Source organism: Lithobates pipiens, unplaced genomic scaffold (genome assembly GCF_037356315.1).
Source record: "Lithobates pipiens isolate NorthernLeopardFrog02 unplaced genomic scaffold, aLitPip1_a1.2 Scaffold_10, whole genome shotgun sequence".
NCBI classification, from domain to species: Eukaryota; Metazoa; Chordata; class Amphibia; order Anura; family Ranidae; genus Lithobates; species Lithobates pipiens.
In genome coordinates, this window is record NW_027507686.1 from 33,108,365 (window position 1) to 33,130,643 (window position 22,279).

Here is a 22,279-nt window from a genome sequence, read left to right on the forward strand (position 1 = left end):
CGTAGCACCCTATACCAAGTTACCAGTCCTTATAAAAACTTTTGTGGACCAAGCAGGTTGTGTGTTAGTGTTTAGCAGACTGTGCGTCAGTCCCTATACCGCTGAAGGACTGCTGCAGTATAGGGCAGCGGTCAGCAGTAGTGCACGTCAACCCTATGTATTGTGGACCGATAGCGGTCCTTACAGAACAGCAGACTGTAACGCACTCAGGCCTATGTACCGTAGCACCCTATACCAAGTTACCAGTCCTTATAAGAACTTTTGTGGACCAAGCAGGTTGTGTATTAGTGTTTAGCAGACTGTGCGTCAGTCCCTATACCGCTGAAGGACTGCTGCAGTATAGGGCAGCGGTCAGCAGTAGTGCACGTCAACCCTATGTATTGTGGACCGATAGCGGTCCTTACAGAACAGCAGACTGTAACGCACTCAGGCCTATGTACCGTAGCACCCTATACCAAGTTACCAGTCCTTATAAGAACTTTTGTGGACCAAGCAGGTTGTGTATTAGTGTTTAGCAGACTGTGCGTCAGTCCCTATACCGCTGAAGGACTGCTGCAGTATAGGGCAGCGGTCAGCAGTAGTGCACGTCAACCCTATGTATTGTGGACCGATAGCGGTCCTTACAGAACAGCAGACTGTAACGCACTCAGGCCTATGTACCGTAGCACCCTATACCAAGTTACCAGTCCTTATAAGAACTTTTGTGGACCAAGCAGGTTGTGTATTAGTGTTTAGCAGACTGTGCGTCAGTCCCTATACCGCTGAAGGACTGCTGCAGTATAGGGCAGCGGTCAGCAGTAGTGCACGTCAACCCTATGTATTGTGGACCGATAGCGGTCCTTACAGAACAGCAGACTGTAACGCACTCAGGCCTATGTACCGTAGCACCCTATACCAAGTTACCAGTCCTTATAAGAACTTTTGTGGACCAAGCAGGTTGTGTATTAGTGTTTAGCAGACTGTGCGTCAGTCCCTATACCGCTGAAGGACTGCTGCAGTATAGGGCAGCGGTCAGCAGTAGTGCACGTCAACCCTATGTATTGTGGACCGATAGCGGTCCTTACAGAACAGCAGACTGTAACGCACTCAGGCCTATGTACCGTAGCACCCTATACCAAGTTACCAGTCCTTATAAGAACTTTTGTGGACCAAGCAGGTTGTGTATTAGTGTTTAGCAGACTGTGCGTCAGTCCCTATACCGCTGAAGGACTGCTGCAGTATAGGGCAGCGGTCAGCAGTAGTGCACGTCAACCCTATGTATTGTGGACCGATAGCGGTCCTTACAGAACAGCAGACTGTAACGCACTCAGGCCTATGTACCGTAGCACCCTATACCAAGTTACCAGTCCTTATAAAAACTTTTGTGGACCAAGCAGGTTGTGTGTTAGTGTTTAGCAGACTGTGCGTCAGTCCCTATACCGCTGAAGGACTGCTGCAGTATAGGGCAGCGGTCAGCAGTAGTGCACGTCAACCCTATGTATTGTGGACCGATAGCGGTCCTTACAGAACAGCAGACTGTAACGCACTCAGGCCTATGTACCGTAGCACCCTATACCAAGTTACCAGTCCTTATAAGAACTTTTGTGGACCAAGCAGGTTGTGTATTAGTGTTTAGCAGACTGTGCGTCAGTCCCTATACCGCTGAAGGACTGCTGCAGTATAGGGCAGCGGTCAGCAGTAGTGCACGTCAACCCTATGTATTGTGGACCGATAGCGGTCCTTACAGAACAGCAGACTGTAACGCACTCAGGCCTATGTACCGTAGCACCCTATACCAAGTTACCAGTCCTTATAAGAACTTTTGTGGACCAAGCAGGTTGTGTATTAGTGTTTAGCAGACTGTGCGTCAGTCCCTATACCGCTGAAGGACTGCTGCAGTATAGGGCAGCGGTCAGCAGTAGTGCACGTCAACCCTATGTATTGTGGACCGATAGCGGTCCTTACAGAACAGCAGACTGTAACGCACTCAGGCCTATGTACCGTAGCACCCTATACCAAGTTACCAGTCCTTATAAGAACTTTTGTGGACCAAGCAGGTTGTGTATTAGTGTTTAGCAGACTGTGCGTCAGTCCCTATACCGCTGAAGGACTGCTGCAGTATAGGGCAGCGGTCAGCAGTAGTGCACGTCAACCCTATGTATTGTGGACCGATAGCGGTCCTTACAGAACAGCAGACTGTAACGCACTCAGGCCTATGTACCGTAGCACCCTATACCAAGTTACCAGTCCTTATAAGAACTTTTGTGGACCAAGCAGGTTGTGTATTAGTGTTTAGCAGACTGTGCGTCAGTCCCTATACCGCTGAAGGACTGCTGCAGTATAGGGCAGCGGTCAGCAGTAGTGCACGGCAACCCTATGTATTGTGGACCGATAGCGGTCCTTACAGAACAGCAGACTGTACCGCACCCAAGCCTATGTACCGTAGCACCCTAGACAGACCAAGTTACCAGTCCTGATAAAGAGCTTTGTGGAACAAGTGAGTTGTGAATGATTAGCAGACTGCAGCAGAAGGGCAGCAGTCAAGTATAATATTCTTTCTATATTTGGAAGAAAGAATATTATACGTGTACAAGCCTATTACCGTACCACTGATACCAGTCCTGAAAAGAACCTTTGTGGAACTAATAGTAACAGCAAGTCTTTAAAATTATCCTCACTGCCTGACACACTGCTTCCTGCCTGTCCCTATACAAATTGGCAAAAAAGAGTAGGCTGGAACGATTAGCTGGAATAGCTCTTTTGTGGACCTGATAGTAACAGCTAATGATGATGATGATGATGATGATGAAGAAAGACTAATCTGGCTGAGCTGTCCCTAAAATAGCAGCATACAGCGCTCTGTCCCTTTATCTAAACTGACAAAAGAAACTCAGGCTGCTGACCTAACACCTATACCAGTCCTGAAAAGAACTTTTGTGTACCAAATAGCTAGCGTTTTCTCTGTCCCTACTCCACACAGGATCCTTTCCCTACAGTGACAGAAGAAAGAATGTAAAATGGCCACCGGATCGGGTGTATTTATAGGTTAGGGGGAATGTCCAAGTGTCCATGAGCTGTCATGTCTCAATTGGTTGTCCTGTAACACATGATAAACGTGTCACGAAAGGTTAAAGTTCTTGTATACATTAAACACGTAAGTCCGCCGGGGCGAACGACGGAAAAAGGCGTTCGAACCCGCGGACGGCGAAAGTCGGAAATTCGCCGCGAAACGACCGCCGGGCGAACCGTTCGGCCATCACTAAACAGGACGTCCATCCTAGAAATAGAAGAACCTCTGTCTTCCCTTTCTTTGTACAGAGAAGGATGAAATGGATTCTTCATACCCCCCAGTTAAGTGAACGACCCACTAAGACCCTTTTCACACTGGGGTGCTTTGAAGGCTCTATAGCGCTAAAAATAGCGCCTGCAAATCGCGAGGGCTTTCACACTGGAGCGGTGCGCTGGCAGGAGGGTAAAAAAAAAAAGTCTCTTTGGAGAGGTGAAGGAGCAGGTGTGTATACCCCTCCTTCACCGCTCCTGCCCTTTGAAATGAATGGGGCAGCACGGCTATACTGCCGGCAAAGCGTCACTGCAGCAGCGCTTTGCAGTGGTTTTAACCCTTTCTCGGCCGCTAGCAGGGGGGTAATACCAAGACGGGGTTAGCATACTAAGACATTTTGGACTATTTCATGCTCCCAAGCTTGTGGATGGCCCCTTCCTGTTCCAACATGACTGCGCAGCAGTGCACAAACAAGCTCCATAAAGACATGAATGAGCGAGTTTGGAGTGGAGGAACCTGACTGGCCTGCACAGGGTCCTGATCTCCTCAACCCGATGGGACACCTTTGAGATGAATTAGAGCGGAGACTGCGAGCCAGGCCTCCTTGTCCACATCAGTGCCTGACCTCATAAATACTCTTCTGGAAGACTAGTCAAACACACTCCTAAACCTTGTGGACGGCCTTCCCAGAAGAGTTGAAGCTGTTATAGCTGCAAAGGTCTAGAACCCTACAGACTAAGACTGGGATGCCATTATAGTTCATGCGTGTAAAGGCAGGTGTCCCAATACTTTTGGTAATATAGTGTATGTTTGGAGGGACAGGATAAGACACTCCACCTGCTGCATTCACCATCAGTGAGACTAATCAGGACCCTCATGTAATGGTTAAAGGTGTGTAAGAAGATCATTGAGGGGATTCAACATTCCTGTCCCACCCCAAACTGAAATATTTTCTCCTATAAGAGGGATAATTAAAAAATGATATCCTGACCCGCTTGTATCTTTTCCAGGAATATCGCTCGGAAAAGTCTCTGGAAGAGTTAAACAAGTTGGTTCCCCCAGAATGCAACTGGTGAGTCCCCGGGCGGTAGCGGCAAATTTAAAGGAGACCTCCCTTTCTTTCTTTGATTTTCTGTAAATCTCCAGCACTCGCTATGATTGGTCGCTTGTGATCGGCATGTCATTGGCCGGGCTTTCTGTCTTTAGGAAAATCTTCAGTCCCACAATGCATTGCTGCAACTACTGCACGCTCATTGGCGGTGACATCTTGAAAATAAGCTGGGTGACACTGGAGAGGGACATGATTGGCCAGAAAGTGTGGTTAGCTGACCACAGAGGAAAGCTTATTTGTTGAAAACCTTGTTTTATAATAGAAATTAAAAATGATAAACAGAATCCCAAATGACAATGATGAATTTTTACAGCTGGGGAGGAAATGCAGAAAAGGGACATATGAAAAATATGTGAAATACATTTAATCTTCATCAATAGAATTGATCACGGAAGATTTAACCCAAGGTGTAGTTACTCTTTAAATTAGGAAATAATGAGCAGAGACCCAAAGTAGCCAATCAGAAATCAGTTTGTTTTTGGATGGGGGGGGGGGGCGTGGTCTATGTGGTTATAGATGGTAACGTGCCTCCTCTCTCCGCAGCATTCGCGATGGCAAGTTGCAGCACCTGCTGGCACGGGAGCTGGTCCCCGGGGATGTGGTGTGTCTGACGGTCGGCGACCGGGTTCCTGCAGATATCAGACTGACAGAGGTAACGTGTCACACACATACCATGGCGTAGTCAGCCAATTCAATGCATCGTTCTTTTTGTTTTCTGAACTTTTTATTTTTGTCAGAATATGAGAGATGAAGGACGCTTTCTTCCAACGTGTTCTGTAAATTTGGTAATTTTAAGGGGAAATATCTTATTTCAGGCTCGGGCCTGGTTCCTGTGCAGTTCTTGGCTGTGTTCACAAATCTCTGACACAGATCGGCCTCTGCAGCAGCCTCTCGCCTTCTGACTTGCTACGAAGTTGCAATGTACAGTCTGATCACTGGGGGAGGGGAGACTGAGGAAGTGCTTAGTCTTGCCTACAGAAGACTGTTGACGTCATCTCCAGCCTATGTAAAGTTGCAGACTAGAGCTCAAGGGTGTCTTTTTAAAAAGGTGGAGCTGTTCTGAGAAATTATAGTGCTGATGTATATTGTGACGTTTCAGAATGTATTCATGCAGACAAAAATTCAACCTCCTGTGTTCAGGTGTGGTACTCAAATATAGGTGAATTGTTCTTATTCAGTATCTTCTGGATTAATCCACTTCCACTGTATACAACTGCCTTGCTGCCCTCCTCACTCCAGGGTAGTCCAAAAAAATAATAATAATAATAATCTATAAAAAAAAAAATATATATATATATATATATATATATATATATATATATATATATATATAATATAATATACTGCTCAGTGCATTATCCTTAAACACTGTTTAGGCACTGTTCACATATACGCAAATCGGATGCGTTTTGAACCACATTCGATTCGCATTACACTTGAACCTGCATTTTTCAGTTAGTTTGGTTCAGGTGTGATTTCAGGTAAAAATTTGCACCTGAACCGCTGAACAGAACCGCACCGGACTCCCACACTAAAACCGCAGCCATATACATGTGAATGGAGCCTAAGAAATAGGTTATCATTCTCACAAACCAATATAAAGGACGTGCTCATTATAAATATCCACATGGAGAACGGCCAGAACCGCTGTACTTGCTTCCTGTATGCTGGGAAGATGGCACACAGGTCTGCAAGTGCTGACATGTTTCGAGGACAGTCCCTTCTTCATCAGAGCTGGACTGTTGAGCTCTGATGAAGAGGTGACACCCCTTGAAATATGTCAGAATTTTCAGACCCATGTGGAATCTTTCCAGCATATAAGAAAGATGGACAGCGGTTCTGGCAATTCTCCATGTAGATATTTATGATGAGCAAGTCCTTTATATTGATGTATTCATGCAGGCCTACAGACAGGACCTCCTTTAAATGCTGGATAGGTGTATTGTGCTCACCTGGTCACTAGGTGTATTCATGGTCACCTGGTCACTGGGTGTATTGTGCTCACCTGGTCACTAGGTGTATTGTGCTCACCTGGTCACTGGGAGTATTGTGCTCACCTGGTCACTGGGTGTATTGTGCTCACCTGGTCACTGGGTGTATTGTGCTCACCTGGTCACTGGGTGTATTGTGCTCACCTGGTCACTGGGTGTATTGTGCTCACCTGGTCACTGGGTGTATTGTGCTCACCTGGTCACTGGGTGTATTGTGCTCACCTGGTCACTGGGTGTATTGTGCTCACCTGGTCACTGGGTGTATTGTGCTCACCTGGTCACTGGGTGTATTGTGCTCACCTGGTCACTGGGTGTATTGTGCTCACCTGGTCACTGGGTGTATTGTGCTCACCTGGTCACTGGGTGTATTGTGCTCACCTGGTCACTGGGTGTATCGTGCTCACCTGGTCACTGGGTGTATCGTGCTCACCTGGTCACTGGGTGTATCGTGCTCACCTGGTCACTGGGTGTATCGTGGTCACCTGGTCACTGGGTGTATCGTGGTCACCTGGTCACTGGGTGTATCGTGGTCACCTGGTCACTGGGTGTATCGTGGTCACCTGGTCACTGGGTGTATCGTGGTCACCTGGTCACTGGGTGTATCGTGGTCACCTGGTCACTGGGTGTATCGTGGTCACCTGGTCACTGGGTGTATCGTGGTCACCTGGTCACTGGGTGTATCGTGGTCACCTGGTCACTGGGTGTATCGTGGTCACCTGGTCACTGGGTGTATCGTGCTCACCTGGTCACTGGGTGTATCGTGCTCACCTGGTCACTGGGTGTATCGTGCTCACCTGGTCACTGGGTGTATCGTGCTCACCTGGTCATTGTGCTCACCTGGTCACTAGGTGTATTGTGCTCACCTGGTCACTGGGTGTATCGTGCTCACCTGGTCACTGGGTGTATCGTGCTCACCTGGTCACTGGGTGTATCGTGCTCACCTGGTCACTGGGTGTATCGTGCTCACCTGGTCACTGGGTGTATCGTGCTCACCTGGTCACTGGGTGTATCGTGCTCACCTGGTCACTGGGTGTATCGTGCTCACCTGGTCACTGGGTGTATCGTGCTCACCTGGTCACTGGGTGTATCGTGCTCACCTGGTCACTGGGTGTATCGTGCTCACCTGGTCACTGGGTGTATCGTGCTCACCTGGTCACTGGGTGTATCGTGCTCACCTGGTCACTGGGTGTATCGTGCTCACCTGGTCACTGGGTGTATCGTGCTCACCTGGTCACTGGGTGTATCGTGCTCACCTGGTCACTGGGTGTATCGTGCTCACCTGGTCATTGTGCTCACCTGGTCACTAGGTGTATCGTGCTCACCTGGTCACTGGGTGTATCGTGCTCACCTGGTCACTGGGTGTATCGTGCTCACCTGGTCACTGGGTGTATCGTGCTCACCTGGTCACTGGGTGTATCGTGCTCACCTGGTCATTGTGCTCACCTGGTCACTGGGTGTATTGTGCTCACCTGGTCACTGGGTGTATCGTGGTTACTGGGTGTATCGTGGTCACCTGGTCACTTGGTGTATCCTGGTCACTTGGTGTATCGTGGTCACCTGGTCACTTGGTGTATCGTGGTCACCTGGTCACTTGGTGTATCCTGGTCACTTGGTGTATCGTGGTCACCTGGTCACTTGGTGTATCCTGGTCACCTGGTCACTTGGTGTATCCTGGTCACCTGGTCACTTGGTGTATCCTGGTCACCTGGTCACTTGGTGTATCCTGGTCACTGGGTGTATTGTGCTCACGTGGTCACTGGGTGTATCGTGGTCACTGGGTGTATCGTGGTCACCTGGTCACTTGGTGTATCCTGGTCACCGGGTGTATCGTGGTCACTTGGTCACTGGGTGTATCGTGGTCACTTGGTCACTGGGTGTATCGCGCTCACCTGGTCACTGGGTGTATCGCGCTCACCTGGTCACTGGGTGTATCGCGCTCACCTGGTCACTGGGTGTATCGCGCTCACCTGGTCACTGGGTGTATCGCGCTCACCTGGTCACTGGGTGTATCGCGCTCACCTGGTCACTGGGTGTATCGCGCTCACCTGGTCACTGGGTGTATCGCGCTCACCTGGTCACTGGGTGTATCGCGCTCACCTGGTCACTGGGTGTATCGCGCTCACCTGGTCACTGGGTTTATCGCGCTCACCTGGTCACTGGGTGTATCGCGCTCACCTGGTCACTGGGTGTATCGCGCTCACCTGGTCACTGGGTGTATCGCGCTCACCTGGTCACTGGGTGTATCGCGCTCACCTGGTCACTGGGTGTATCGCGCTCACCTGGTCACTGGGTGTATTGTGCACACCTGGACAGAGTGTTAATTCCCCCCCCCCCCCCCCCCCCGAGCCAAATTAGGCGATCCAATGACACATCAGTTTTGTTTTAGGTTGCACTGCCCGCGCCTCAGCCTGGGGTCACCTAATAGCAGTGGGAAAGGTGACGCCACCCTCCAAGTAGCCACTGATGCGTTTCATATCAATTTTCTTCACATACTATACGGTATATTTTTAGCTGCATGGAAATTCTTTGTATCGAGGGGAATTTTTTTGTTGTGCATTCGAATTGTTTTCCGTTTCTTCTCCACGCTCAGCGGAGTGGGACCTTTTATGTTTGAAACTCACTGGACTGACTTTTCCAGTTTTGAGGTTTTTTTATTCCCTTTTTGTGAAGCGGCTTTGTGGCCGGGATTAGTAAAGGAGCGATACCACCCTGGTTACCGAACCCAACTGTGTGAAAGAAGAAGTTTACCTTTTCAGTATTGTTTATCGGAATGCAATTATGTAACAGAATACATCCTTATGATATGCTGTATTGTATATCAGGTGAGAATACAACATTGGGCAATTGTAGGTACAGGTGTAGGTATACAGGAAAGGTAAAAAGTTTATGTATATACACTATATTTCCAAAATTATGGGGACACCTGCCTTTACACACAAATGAACTTTAATGCCATCCCAGTCTTAGTCTGTAGGGTTCAATATTGAGTTGGCCCACCCTTTGCAGCAATAACAGCTTCAGCTCTTCTGAGAAGGCTGTCCACAAGGTTTAGGAGTGTGTCTATGGGAATGTTAAACCATTCTTCCAGAAGCGCATATGTGAGGTCAGACACTGATGTCGGATGAGAAGACCTGACTGAGGTCAGGACTCTGTGCAAGCCAGTCAAATTCCTCCACCTCAAACTCACTCATCCATGTTTTTATGAACCTTGCTTTTGTGTACTGGTCTGAATCATTTGGTGGAGGGGGGATTATGGTGTGGAGTTTTTTTTTTTTTTTTTTTTTTCAGGGGTTGGGCTGGGCCACTTCATTCCAGTGAAGGGAACTCTTAGGGCGTCAGCATACCAAGATGTTTTGGACAATTTCATGCTCCCAACTTTGTGGGAATAGTTTGGGGATGACCCCTTCCTGTTCCAACATGACTGCGCACCAGTGCACAAAGCAAGGTCCATAAAGACATGGATGAGCGAGTTTGGGGTGGAGGAACCTGACTGGCCTGCACAGGGTCCTGATCTCCTCAACCTGATGGAACACATTTGGGATGAATTAGTGGGGAGACTGCGAGCCAGGCCTTCTTGTCCACATCAGTGCCTGACCTCACAAATCTGGAATAATTGGTCAAACATTCCCATAGACACACTCCTAAACCTTGTGGACAGCCTTCCCAGAAGAGTTGAAGCTGTTATAGCTGCAAAGGGTGTGCCAACTCAATATTGAACCCTACAGACTAAGACTGGGATGCCATTAAAAGTTCATGTGTGTAAAGGCAGGCGTCCCAATACTTTTGATAATATAGTGTAGGTAGGGTATAAATTCACCAAAGGTCAAAGGGTTGGAGGGTGAAGGACCAAACAGGGTTATGAAGATCACCAATGTAAGGTGAGAGATGGCTGCTCAGGACAGTTGGGTTAGGGGCCGGTTATTAGGGATGAGCATGGATCGGGTAGGGAGGGGGGAAGGTGGATAGGTAAAGACTGTGCTTGAGGTGGTGGAGAGGAAGAAATAAGGGGAAGGGGAAAATAAAGAAAAAGTGTAGAGGGGGGTGCAGGGTGAGGAGGGGGATAGGAGGAGGGGGATAGGAGGGGGGAGGGGGGTTTATGGCACAGAAGTCCAGTAGCTAAAGTCCAGTAGACCTGTACCAGTATTCGCCTGGTTGCCTTTTCAAGTCGAATGGTCCTGCTGGAAAATCTGCATTCAATAAACACTTGTAGAATTAAAAAAATAAATTTGTACATGTATACCCAGCTTAAGATTCAAGAATTCAATACAGAACTGTGAAAGGTTGCTGCCATGTATTGTAGTCTGTGACCCAGGGGGAGGGAGAAGGATTTTTCACACCTGCTCAGAATATTTTAAATTGTAGAACAAATGGTCCTTCAGTTTACTACAAAGGGGAATAATATGCCCGCTGTGAACCATACCAAATGTACCTATAAACACTGCAAGCTGCCAATTCAATGGTTGTACAATCCCTTTTTTAATAGATGTTAATATTTGCTTTTCAGCTTCCACTTGGCATTGAGTGCTGCAATAAGCTTCCTATTAACCGTTTCTGAGTCCTCCTCCAGCTCTCTTCTGCCCAACCATATTCCTTGTATGATGGGTTAAAAACCCTCCTCTGATCACAACTATTTCTTTCCCTCTGGTGTCAGGGTTGTCTGAGCTCCTCCCCTTTGGTGTCAGGAGTGTCTTGGCCCCTCCCCTCTGTAACCAAGGGTATCTGAGCTCCTCCCCTTTGGTGTCAGGAGTGTCTTGGCCCCTCCCCTCTGTAACCAAGGGTATCTGAGCTCCTCCTTTCTCATGTCAGGGGTGTCTGAGCTCCTCTCCTTTAGTGTCAGGAGCCTCTATGCTCCTCTCCTCTGGTGTCAGGAGTGTTGGCACTCTTCCTCTCTGGTATCAGGGGTGTCGAGAGATATATATATATATATATATATATCTATCAGATAGCTAGAGTTGTGCTTATAAGTTTGCATACCCTGGCATAACTTATGATTTCTTGGCCGTTTTTCAGAGCATATGAATGATAACACAAAAAAACTTTTCTTTCACTCATGGTTATTATTATCAATCAACTATGTTTACTCTTTTTAAATCATAATGACAACAGAAACTACCTAAATAACCCTGATCAAACGTTTACATACCCCAGTTCTCAATACCTTGTATTGCCCCCTTTAACATCAATGACAGCTTGAAGTCTTTTGTGGTATTTGTGGATGAGGCTCTTTATCTTCTCAGATGGTAAAGCTGCCCATTCCTCTTGGAAAAATCCTCCAGTCCCTGTAAATTATTGGGCTGTCTTGCATGAACTGCATGTTTGAGATCTCCCCAGAGTGGCTCAATGATATTGAGATCAGGAGACAGAGATGGCCACTCCAGAACCTTCACTTTACTTTGCTGTAGCCCATGACAGGTGGACTTGGCCTTGTTTTGGATCATTGTCATGTTGGAATGTCCAAGTACGTCGCATGCGCAGCTTCCTGGCCGATGAATGTAAATGTTCCTCCAGTATTTTTTTTATAACATACTGCATTCATCTTGACATCAATTTTGACCAAATTTCCTGTGCTTTTTGTAGCTCACACATCAGCGATCCACCTCCGTGTTTTACAGTAGGAACGGTGTACCTTTCATCATAGGCCTTGTTGACTCCTCTCCACATGTAGTGTTTTTATGATTGTGGCCAAAAAGCTCAATTCTGGTCCCATCACTACTAATGACTTTATGTCAGAAGGTTTGAGGCTTATCTCTGTGCTGTTTGGCGTATTGTAAGAGGGATACTTTGGGGCGTTTGTGTAGAAATGGCCTTCTTCTGGCGACTCGACCATGCAGCCCATCTTTCTTCAAGTGCCTCCTTATTGTGCATCTTGAAACAGCCACACCACATGTTTTCAGAGAGTCCTGTATTTCACCTGAAGTTATTTGTGGATTTTTCTTTGCATCCCGAACAATTTTCTTGCCAGTTGTGGCTGAAATTTTAGTTGGTCTACCTGGCCGTGGTTTGGTTTCAACAGAACCCCTCATTTACCCCTTATGGATTAGAGTTTGAAAACTGCTGATTGGCATTCTCAATTCCTTGGATATATTTTTTTTATATCCCTTTCCTGGGTTTATACAGTTCAACTACCTTTTCCCACAGATCCTTTGACAATTCTTTTGCTTTCCCCATAACTCAGAATCCAGAAACGTCAGTGCAGCACTGGATGAAAGATGCAAGGGTCTCTCAGGAGTCCAGAAACTCATTGATCTTTGAGGCGGGGTTGTACCACTTTTGATCCGACTTTGCCCTGCAACTTGAAGTCCGATTTCAATGAACAGGAATCCGACTTTGATCCTCGACAATACCAGGCATTGTGTCTGGTATGGATCCTTAGGGAGAACTCCATGCACAATATAAAAAAATAAAATAAAAATGGCATGGGTTCCCCCTCGGGGAGAATACCAGGCCCTTCGGTCTGGTATGCATTTTTAGGGGAACCCCTATGCTGAAAAAACAGCGTTGGGGTCACCCTCAAAATCCATACCAGACTCTTAGTCGAGCACACAGCCCGGCAGGTACAGAAAGGGGGTGGGGGTGAGCGAACACCCCCCCGAACCGTACCAGGCCAAATGCCCACAACATGGGTGGGTGCTTTGGGGCAGGGGGGCCCTGCACCTCTCCCCCCTACCCCAAAGCACCTTGTCCCCATGTTGATGAGAACAAGGGCCTCATCAACAGCGGAGGACACAGAAGAGCCGAAGAGGGCCAAACAGAAGAGATGCCGCAGCTGCCTAATAAATTACTTTAAAAATATGTGTAATGTGTTTTATTTTTGACACTTTTTTTATTTTTTTTTATTTTTAAGGTGAATGGGTAGGGGTACGATGTACCCCATACTCATTCACATAGGGTGGGGGCCCCCTTGTTAAAGGGGACTTCCAGAATCCGATAAGTCCCCTGTCCGCAGATCCTGACCAACGGCCAGGGTTGTCAGGAAGAGGCCCTTGTCCTCATCAACATGGGGACAAGGTGCTTTGAGGCAGGGGGGGCGCAGGGCCCCCCCTGCTCCAAAGCACCCACCCCCCCATGTTGTGGGCATGCAGCCTGGTATGGTTCAGAGGGGAAGGAGCGCTCACTCGTCCCCACCCTCTTTCCTGACCTGCCGGGCTGCGTCCTCGCATAAGGGTTTAGTATGGATTTTGGGGGGACCCCAACACCGTTATATTTGGTGTGGCGTTTCCCCTGAAAATCCATATCGGACCCTTATCCGAGCACGCAGCCCAAGGGTCTGGTATGGATTTTGGGGGGATCCCCAATGCCGTATTTTTGGCGTGGGGGTTTCCCTGAAAAGCCATACCAGACTGAAGGGTCTGGTATACTCTTGGAGGGGGAACCCATGTAGTTTTTTTGGAGTTCCCCTTCAAGATCATCAGAGCACAAGTCACATACCAAAGTCTGATAAGTCAAGACGGCGATCCGACTTGATCCGTGATATTCAGTAGGCTGAAGTAGGATCAAAGTCCGACCAAAGTAGCGCAAGGGAGCATCTTCACCGTCAGACCGACTTGTGTTGGACCAGTTAAGACGGCTCCCATAGGGAAACATTGATTTTCACACATCGTGAGCTCCCAATGTCAGAGTGTTTGTTGTACCAGTGTGAACCCGGCCTGACACACTTACACACACACACACACACACACACACACACAAACCACAGGTGAGGATGGTTACCTTTAATAGCCATCCAAACCCCTTTGTGTCAACTTGTGTGAATGTTATCAGGCCCAAAATCACCAGGGTATGTAAACATTTGATCAGGGTCATTTGGGTAGTTTCTGTTGTCATTGTGATTTAAAAGGGTAAACACAGTTGACACTAACTATGAGTGAAAGAAAAGTTTTTGTGTTATCCATATTCTCTGAAAAATGGCCAAGAAATCATAAATTATGCCAGGGTATGTAAACTTATGAGCACAACTGTGTATAATAAAAAAATAAAAAGGAGGAAAAAAAACAAAAATACAAAAGGCCAAAAAAATGAGGAAAAACGTAGATCTGTATGTCACAAAAGTATATTTTATACATTCTCTACAACCAGTCAGACTTTAACCAATTCTTGCATGCAAGTCCGACACGTTTCAATTTCAAGAGAATCTTCATCAGGGAAAGAGTCTGTAGGTATAAATACATATATAAAAAAAAAACATTTATAACACAAAATAGATGCTTAACATTGAACTGAGCGTGTGACAATGACTTATAGTGCCATTGGCTGATTATTTGTACCTTGTCAGTTGGCGGCAAACAAAAAGGATGCTGTGTCCATAGTAGACATGTGCATTCGTTTTCGTCCGAATGCATTTTCGTCCGAATTTCAGCTATTTTCGTTTTCGTTTTGACAAACGATAACGAAAGCACAAAATCCGAAAAACGAAAGATCCGACATAAATAAATGCTTTATTTTCGTTTTCATTGTTACAACAGTTCGATATAGAATAGGAGATTCGACATGACTCTGACAACAATGTGTCTATAGAACCTTTGGTCGAATGTGCCTAACCTTACCTCTATTAGTCCAAGATTATATAGAGAAAATATTCGACAGAGAAAAGATTTGACGGAGAGAAAAGATTCTGCAAGTTACTGTCCTAAAAAGTGTTTGGGGACCCGGGTCCTGCCCCAGGGGACATGTATCAATGCAAAAAAAAGTTTTAAATAAAAAAAAGCGTGGGGGTCCCCCAAATTCAATTACCAGGCCCTTCAGGTCTGGTATGGATATTAAGGGGAACCCTGCCTCAAATTTAAGAAAAAATTTGACGTGGGGTTCCCCCTAAATATCCATAACCAGACCCTTCAGGTCTGGTATGGATATTAAGGGGAACCCCGCGTCAAATTTAAAAAAAAATTGACGTGGGGTTCCTCCTAAAAATCCATACCAGACCCTTTATCCGAGCACGCAACCTGGCAGGCCGCAGGAAAAGAGGGGGGGACGAGAGAGCGGCCCCCCCTCCCTCCTGAACCGTACCAGGCCACATGCCCTCAACATTGGGAGGATGCTTTGGGGGTCTGTGACCCCTCAAAGCACCTTGTCCCCATGTTGATGAGGACAAGGGCCTCATCCCCACAACCCTGGCCAGTGGTTGTGGAGGTCTGCGGGCGGGGGGCTTATCAGAATCTGGAAGCCCCCTTTAACAAGGGGACCCCCAGATCCCGGCCCCCCCCTGTTTGAAATGGTAAGGGGGTACAAAAGTACCCCTACCATTTCACAAAGAAAGTGTAAAAAATGGTTAAAAAAAACAAACACACTTTTGAAAAATTCCTTTATTAAAAATTGCTATCCAGCGACGGACGGTCATCTCTCCAGCGATGGCTCATCTCATCCAACGCAGCGAATGCTCCATCCTTCTTCTGTCTCCGTGGAGGAGACACTGCAGGCATTCCTGCGGCTGACGTTTCTTATATACGGAGGGCGGGGCCACCCGTCACCTGACCCCGCCCCCCTCTGACGCAAGGGGAAACCCGGGGTTCCCTGTGACGTATGGGTGACCCCGCACCCCTCTGATGTAACACAGGCAGGTTTCCGTTACATCAGAGGGGGGCGGCGTCACCCATACGTCACGGGGAACCCCGGGTTTCCCCTTGCGTCAGAGGGGGGCGGGGTCAGGTGACGGGTGGCCTCGCCCTCCGTATATAAGAAACGTCAGCCGCCGGAATGCCTGCAGTGTCTCCTCCATGGAGACAGAAGAAGGATGGAGGATTCGCTGCGCTGGATGAGATGAGACATCGCTGGAGAGATGACCGTCCGTCGCTGGATAGCAAGAGTGGATTACCGCCGCTGGAATCTTTTTTTAATTTTTTTTATTTTTAATAAAGGAATTTTTCAAAAGTGTGTTTGTTTTATTTAACCATTTTTTTACACTTTCTTTGTGAAATGGTAGGGGTACTTTTGTACCCCCTTACCATTTCAAACAGGGGGGGGGGGCCGGGATCTGGGGGTCCCCTTGTTAAAGGGGGCTTCCAGATTCTGATAAGCCCCCCGCCCGCAGACCTCCACAACCACCGGCCAGGGTTGTGGGGATGAGGCCCTTGTCCTCATCAACATGGGGACAAGGTGCTTTGAGGGGTCACAGACCCCCAAAGCATCCTCCCGATGTTGAGGGCATGTGGCCTGGTACCGTTCAGAAGGGAGGGGGGGCGCTCTCTCGTCCCCCCTCTTTTCCTGCGGCCTGCCAGGTTGCGTGCTCGGATAAAGGGTCTGGTATGGATTTTTAGGGGGAACCCCACGTCAATTTTTTTTTTAATTTGACGCGGGGTTCCCCTTAATATCCATACCAGACCTGAAGGGTCTGGATATGGATATTTAGGGGGAACCCCACGTCAAATTTTTTCTTAAATTTGAGGCAGGGTTCCCCTTAATATCCATACCAGACCTGAAGGGCCTGGTAATTGAATTTGGGGGACCCCCACGCTTTTTTTTAAATTTATTTATTTATTTTTTTATCAATGACTTTCAATGAGTGATCTCTGTATTACGGAGCCGACAATTCATAATAGCTGCGAGTGATTTTAAAGGACTTTTTTTTCCTGCATAAATGACACTTTGTGCAGGGACAGTTCTAAGCACGGGAAACATGCGCCCCTTCACAGGCATACTATAGACAACCCCCCCTACGAAATTTAAAGGAATATTACACTTTTATTGTTTCACTTTAATCATTATTAAAATAACTGCTCCCGAAAAAACGGCTGTTTTTAAAACTTTTTTTTGCATTGATACATGTCCCCTGGGGCAGGACCCGGTTCCCAAACACTTTTTAGGACAGTAACTTGCAAATTAGCCATTAAAATTAGCACTTTAGATTTTGAACGTTGGAGTCCCATAGACTTTAATAGGGTTTCAAAGTATGCTATATACTAGCTCCGTCGAATCTTCTTTATACATTCGACACACCATAAGCCTTCAAAGACAGATTCGACCGTAATTCATGTGGATTTTCGGACGAATGCAATTTTTGAACGAAAAACGAAATAAATAAAAACGAATTTCGGGAGTAACTAAATAAATTAAGTTTTCGGACGAAAACGAAATTCCGAAACGAAATATTTTACTCTGCACATGTCTAGTCCATAGCCTTTCGGTGACCTCCCATAACAGACACAGGAGCTCAAGCAGTGCCAGGAATTCCTCCTTTACATATAAAAGGATATTTAACTAAATCAATATTTGTAAAATTACCAAATTTAATCATTTAATAAAAATACTGAGGGTCTTAGCCAATTATCAAAACAAGGATGGGATGTCATGTCAAGAAGGAACCCCTGGTGCTTCTTCTATTTGTCAATTATGGGGACACCGATGACTTATGGACATAGAACCTTTATTTCTAGCTGATTATTTGTACCTTTTCAGGTGGCATTGTATGTTATTGTCGCACATTCAGTCAAGGTTAAGCGCTTATTGTGTGTTTATATGTATGAATATTTTGATATGTATTTATTTTACAAACCTACCACCTATCTTTCCCTGATGAAGATCCCTCTTGAAATTGAAGCGTGTCAGACTCGCATGTAACAATATACCAAAATATGACTGATAAAAAATGTATAAATATAATTATTATTATATAATTATATAATGTGCATACCCCCCAACTTTTGGAGATGGAAACAAGGGACACCTATTAGCAAAAGTAGGTAGGTATAGGACACACACCCTGTCCTGCCCACTTAAAGCGAGAGTCCGCCGTTTTTTTTTTTTTTTTTAAAAGCCAGCAGCTACAAATACTGCAGCTGCTGACTTTTAAAATAGTGACACTTACCCGCCCAGCGCGCCCGCAATGTCATCACCCAAAGCCGATCTCTCGATCGTCTCTCGGGTTGCTGCCGCCGCCATCTTGGGTATGGGAATCAGGAAGTGGAGCCTTTCGGCTTCATTTCCCGGTTCCCTACTGCGCATGCGTGAGTCGCACTGCGCAATAAGGATGGTCCCCGCTGTCTCTGGGATCTGTGTAATTCCCAGCAGGCAGCGGGGGACTTTCGTAAAGGGGCGTAGATTCTGCGGAAAGGGGCGTACCTTCTGCAGAATCTACGCCGGAAGTGGCTGTAGATACCTGTACTGTACAGGTACCTGCACCCCCCTCCCCCCTGAAAGGTGCCAATTGTGGCGCCGGAGGGGGGGAGGATTTCAATGAGCGGAAGGTCCACTTTAGGGTGGACCTCCGCTTTAAAAGAGAATTATTCCAAGAATGATTAGTTAAACTCAGAAGTGATTTTTTTTTTTTTTTTTTTTTACCACGACTATTCCTTTTAGGCTGGGTTCACACTGCTGCGGGGGGAGATCCGGATGTGATTCGCACCGCAAATCACATCCGATCTCCGTAGCGATGCGAGTACAGCCATACAGATAGTATGGCTGAATTCGCATCGCTCCCGCAGCAAACTCGCACGGGACCCTTTTTTTGGTCCGCAACAGAATCGGATCGCATGGGGGTTCACACCATGCGATCCGATTCCTGTGCGAGTCGGCAGATCGCACTGCGATATGCCGACGGATCTGGGGGTGTCATTAACATATCATTGACACTCCCAGCCGTCCGCTTCGGGCAGTGTGAACTGCCCGCGGGAGTAATGCGATGCGGGAAAACGCCGCGGATTCGCGGCGTTCCCGCATCGCAGTGGTGTGAACCCGGCCTTATATTGGCTTTTGAAATTTACAAATGCAGCAATTTAGAAATTGGATGAAAGGTTTAGCACTGGGAAACAATTTTTGAAAGATAAAAAGTGCATTTTATATAGATCAGGCCAAAATGAGTGACAAACGAGGAGGCAAGAGGGACATTTGTTCCAAATCAGGGACAGTTTTTTTGTTTTTATATGTTTGTTTTGTTTTTATTTATTTCTTTTTATTTGGTGCCTAAAAAAAAACAATCCCACTTTTTGAACGGTATTTTAATCTTACACAGAGTTCGGTCCATGTACAGCACATGAAAAGCACTGCACTCCCTGCGGACAAGCTTTTATAATTTATTACAGGGTGGATACAGAATATCTTATTGGGAACATCTAGCACATTGTGATCCATCTATCTGGTGTTACTGAATTTTCTCATCACTATAACTCACCTGGACGGAGCTTTAATCCAACCCTCACCCCTGCCTCTATGTTGCGGTATCTGATCACACAATGAGATTTGCTTCACGATGACTCTACATTCCCCGTCTTTTTTTTTCCAGGGGGTCACCCGATACCGGCGGGAACAGTAAAGCCAATTTCCAGTCATCAATGTGTCACTGCCACCTGACCACCCGGAGGCATGGCGGTGGAAGGGTTAAGATTCCCCATAACCGAGTGTTTCTCTAAATCTCCCTGGAAACAGGAGAGCAACCAAAGGGCTGAACAATGGAGCTCTCAGTTCCTTCATCTGAAGCGGAGGTTATTTTTGGAAAGTGGCTCTGCGGAGTTTAGGAACTTTTATCTCGGCACAGAGGGAAAGGCACATTTTTTTTCACCACGAGATCAGAGACCGGTCACACACGCGAATTGGATCACATGGCTGTAGAGAAATGTGTCATGGCATCCAGCTGTTCCAGCTAATGAGCATTGATCAGAATTCAGCGTCCTGTGAGGGTACCGGAGCAATCTGTAATAATTAGGGATTATGGGTAGGATAACCATGGGGAGCGGCCATCATGAATTTAGAAGAGGAAGGGGATGAGGAAAGTAAGAATTCAAAATCCTGACGTATTTAAAATGAGACGACCCCATTCAAGATGGCGCCCCATGCAGCTGCTTAGCTGACCCATAGTCAAGCCTTGCTTTGCCTACAGTATATCACGTACCCCTCAATCACTTGTGTGTGTGTGTGTGTGGACAGGAAGTATCTGGGGCCCCTTTAATTGAAAAAAAAAGGCTTTGAGATTCTGATAAACCCCTTGCCTACAGACCTTCACAACCAACAGGCCAGGTTGGTAGAGAAAAGGCCCTCAACATGGGGACAAGGTGTTTTGCCATTGGGTTTCCCCCTTGGTAAGATACCTTTCCCATGTTAAGGGCATATGGTTCCACCTCTTATCTGGTTGGCTGCCAGGCTCTATTATTAGAGAAGGCTTTGGCCACAAGGGGGTGATTACATCCATGCCCCATTCAGGGTCATGTTTTACTGGCATGGGGGGGGGGGGGGGGGTGCATAGATATTGCGTGCATCCCCATGCCGGCAGGTCCATTATTGTCTATTGGGATGCATCTTCGGGGTGGGTGGGGGATACTCACACCAGAACTGGAGGGTTAAAATGGTGCCACCCCACCATTTTTGTGTGTGTGACTGTGGTCCCCCATTAATGTCTGTATTATCTAGAATAAGAGTCCGGTATAGGTAAAGGGAATCCCCGGCCAATTATATACAGAAAGAAGTGGGCACTGAAGAACTTTGGCACCCAAGCTTTCATTAAGTTTGTGATTTTGTTCTGAGGCTGAATCCAAGCGGTCAACTCATCGCTCTCTAACGTCTAACCCCCATCGTCATAAAGAATAGAAGTGGTGCTCATCAGTGATGGACGAACTTCCGACGGGACGTTTCGCGAACGCGAAATGCGAACGGACCCAAACGTTCGCGAAACCGAACGTTCGCCGCGGGCCCCATTGACTTCAATGGGAGGCGAACTTTGCAAACCTTCATGTCGAATTTGCGGCCACGTGGTAATTATTAGGGGGTAAAACGTAGTCCCACCATCTGGACAATGACATAATACATGTATGAGGTGAATTTGGGATCGATAACTACAAGCATTTTTATTTTATTTGGGAAATTGTTCTAACAATTCAGGACTATGGAGCTAATGAAGGCAATGGAGGAGAGGGAAGGTCAGGGACCAGGGTAGGCAAAGAAGAGGGTGCAGGAGATGATCACCAGCAGCGTGACATACCGGAATGACACATGCACCGTGATAGAGGCATCTGACAGCAGCACCGTAATACAGAGCACTGACAGCAGCACCGTGACATACAGCGCTGACAGCAGCACCGTGACATACAGCGCTGACAGCAGCACCGTGACATACAGCGCTGACAGCAGCACCGTGACATACAGCGCTGACAGCAGCACCGTGACATACAGCGCTGACAGCAGCACCGTGACATACAGCGCTGACAGCAGCACCGTGACATACAGCGCTGACAGCAGCACCGTGACATACAGCGCTGACAGCAGCACCGTGACATACAGCGCTGACAGCAGCACCGTGACATACAGCGCTGACAGCAGCACCGTGACATACAGCGCTGACAGCAGCACCGTGACATACAGCACTGACAGCAGCACCGTAAGCAGCCCCAGGAGGAAGTCAGCACAGCACAGGGATGGTGTGATCCCCTCATAATAAGAACCCCCAGGAGGAAGTCAGCACAGCACAGGGATAGTGTGATCCCTTCATAATAAGAACCCCCAGGAGGAAGTCAGCACAGCACAGGGATATCATAAGCAGCCCCAGTAGAAATATGACACCGCTCAACCTCTTCAAAGAGGAGGGTAGGGGCATATAGTACGGTGTGCTTTTTTGGGTCAAGGAAGTGAGCCAAATGAATTAAGAAGGTCTGTGTGCTTGATTAAAAAAATAGTTTATAGACATATACATGGTCTACTGGTCACATGTGTTGAATTCCTCCGAGATCCATGCCTCATTCATTTTTAGAAATGTGAGGTAGTTAACACTGTGGTGAGCTAGGCGAGTACGCTTATCGGTCACAATCCCCCCTGCTGCGCTGAACGTCCTTTCGGACAGGACACTGGATGAGGGGCAAGCCAACAGTTCGATTGCAAATTGGGCAAGCTCTGGCCAGAGGTCAAGCCTGCCCACCCAGTAGTCTAGGGGTTCATCACTCCTCAGAGCGTCCACATCGGCCGTTAACCCAATGTAGTCGGACACCTGACGGTCTAGGCGTTCCC

The 22,279-nt window shown here is 47.3% G+C and overlaps 1 protein-coding gene across 1 annotated transcript in view; it reads left to right on the top strand.

Annotated features, from left to right (window-relative positions):
* ATP2C2 (ATPase secretory pathway Ca2+ transporting 2) overlaps window positions 1–22,279 on the top strand; it is a 132,906-nt gene that overhangs the window by 59,859 nt on the left and 50,768 nt on the right. The window contains exons 6-7 of the mRNA XM_077453414.1: window positions 4,270–4,331; window positions 4,914–5,022. Of these exons, the coding sequence (XP_077309540.1) occupies window positions 4,270–4,331; window positions 4,914–5,022 (171 nt within the window). The remainder of the gene's footprint in view (window positions 1–4,269; window positions 4,332–4,913; window positions 5,023–22,279) is intronic.